The sequence below is a fragment of the Crocuta crocuta genome, unplaced genomic scaffold (assembly GCF_008692635.1).
Source record: "Crocuta crocuta isolate KB4526 unplaced genomic scaffold, BGI_CrCroc_1.0 scaffold862, whole genome shotgun sequence".
NCBI classification, from domain to species: domain Eukaryota; kingdom Metazoa; phylum Chordata; class Mammalia; order Carnivora; family Hyaenidae; genus Crocuta; species Crocuta crocuta.
The window spans coordinates 139,406-141,501 of NW_027529584.1; the positions used below are offsets into that span (position 1 = coordinate 139,406).

The 2,096-nt window shown below is 63.5% G+C and overlaps 1 protein-coding gene across 1 annotated transcript in view; it reads right to left on the bottom strand.

Moving 5' to 3' along the window:
* ADGRD1 (adhesion G protein-coupled receptor D1) overlaps positions 1 to 227 on the bottom strand; it is a 121,247-nt gene extending 121,020 nt beyond the window's left edge. Inside the window, exon 1 of the mRNA XM_077761709.1 lies at positions 4 to 227. Within this exon, the coding sequence (XP_077617835.1) occupies positions 4 to 93 (90 nt within the window). The 5' untranslated portion in view covers positions 94 to 227. The remainder of the gene's footprint in view (positions 1 to 3) is intronic.
* Positions 228 to 2,096: the final 1,869 nt, after the last annotated feature.

The following is a 2,096-nucleotide window of genomic DNA, read 5'->3' on the forward strand; positions in this document are numbered from 1 at the left end:
TACCTGAAAGTGGCAGTGAGACAGCAGCAGCCAGGGGCACAGCCAGGGGCACAGCCAGGGGCACAGCCAGCACAGCGCCCGCCGCTCCCTCATCTCCTCAGAGGCTGCACCGCGACCGAGCGGAATTCCTGAGCGTCCGTGACAATGCGTGCTCCCTAACTGTCACCTCCCTGGGAAAGGGACATCTCCACGGGGTCCGGAGCGCGAGAAATCTGGTCCTCGTTAGTGTGCGAGGCACCGCCGTCCTGGAGAGTGGGCGTCTCCTCCTCGTCCCCAAACCGGAGCGTCCTCGGCGACCCGCGTCCGTCCAGGACGGTCCCCAGCCGGCCGCAGCTCTCGGGGCCCCGCGGGGCCGTCGCGTCTGCTTTCCCCTCCCGAGTCTGTCTGCCTGCGGCCAGGCTGCCAGCCGGACGCTCGGACCCTCGTCCCTCACCTGGACGCGGGCGCAGCAGGACGGCTCCGAAGGTCGCCCCGCCGCCCCAGCTCCCGCCCTGACGCAGGCTTGCGCCCCGTCCCGGCTCTGGGTGGAGAGCGAATGATGTCAGACTCTCTCCTCAAACTTTGTTCTGCTCTGCTTCTCTATTTATACCCCGGCTGCTGCGTCTTCCTGGGTCCTAACACCAGTCTGTTGAGAGCGGCCGGCCGAACAGGCAGCGTGTCTGCGGAGACGGGGTGTTTCCCGCCCGCGCCCCCAAAGGCAGAGTAAACACTCACAAAGAAAACGGACCGCGAGCCGCGAGCCCTGAGCCTTGTTTGTGGAAGGGAGGGGGCGATGTACAGACGGAAAGCGAGAAGCGACCACACCCACGTGCCCCCAGATCGGAGCGACCACGTTCCTCTCTTTAACCCTTTTAGGGGCGCGTGAGAGGCGCGGGGCTGTGTGCAGGGCGCGCGGGCTTCCAGCAGACATCGCCGTCCCCACGATCCCGTTCTCCGTGCGGTAACAGTCAGACCCCACGCAGCCGGCGCCTCATCTACTCGACACCAGGAGTTTACCCCCAATCTGCCCCAAATCTGCGATCGCACACAATCAGTCCCAGCTGGAATTTGCTCTGAGACTTGACCAGTGCTTCCCGCCCCGGCCGCCCCGGCCCTGCAGGCTGTGTGTTCTTAGGCAGGTTACTGAACCTCCCTGGGTTCAGAGTCCTCGTCCCTGGAATGGAGGCGGCAGCCCCCACCCGCCCCCCAGGGTTGTAATGAGAAATGAGGGGGTGCACACAAGGCTCCTAACGCCGCGCTAAGGAAACACGTAGCGCTCCATAAATGCTCACTCCATTTTGCAAGGAGAAAAAAGTCACTCGATAAACACCCGCTGTGACGATTATTATAGAGGCAAGAACACCCGGCAAACGTAAGCTAAGAGCGCTGCCCCCGCCGTCCCGACTTTAACTGGAATAAAGTCCCGAATCCCAGCACCTCCTAAAGAGGATACGAAGATGACTTCCCATCTCCACGGGGGAGAGGAAAAATCCAAAACCATGATGCGGGACGTGAGGCGATTGTTTCTAACACACGCGGTGCCCCGGGTCCCAGATACCGTCTGGGAGTGGCTGTCTGTCCCCCGCACTGAAGAGCCGCGAGCTGCATGCTTGGGCCGCACATAGCAATGACCTTTACCCTGCTGCCCAGGCCGGCGCCCTCGGAAAACCGGTTTACCGCCTCTGCGTTCCCGGTCATCAGGCTCCGCGCACCTCCTGGGAGGAAGTGGACGCAGGTGACGCAGCCGGCCGCTCGGCCCAGGTCCTGACCGAGGACCCCTGGGTGGACCCCCCACTCTCCCGGCCGGACAGACGGAGCCAGCACGTCCTGTCTGCAATCGAAGGCGTGTCGTCAGATCACAGATCACAGAGCCACCCAATGATGGCAGCAATGAAAACACCTACCCTCTGGTGTCTACACTCACCGGCGGACCAGCTTTCGATCTGAACCCCAGACCGTGAGGTTCCCACATCTCTCCATTCCCACGTCTCTGGTTAGGTGCGGCGCGTCCCGAGGTGTGCGGATCTGGGAAGCGGCGCATCACTGCCCGTGCCTGAGAGCCTCACGTCACCTCCGTCCGGCGGCCCCAGACCGCGGCCTGGCCCGGGCCCCTCCCC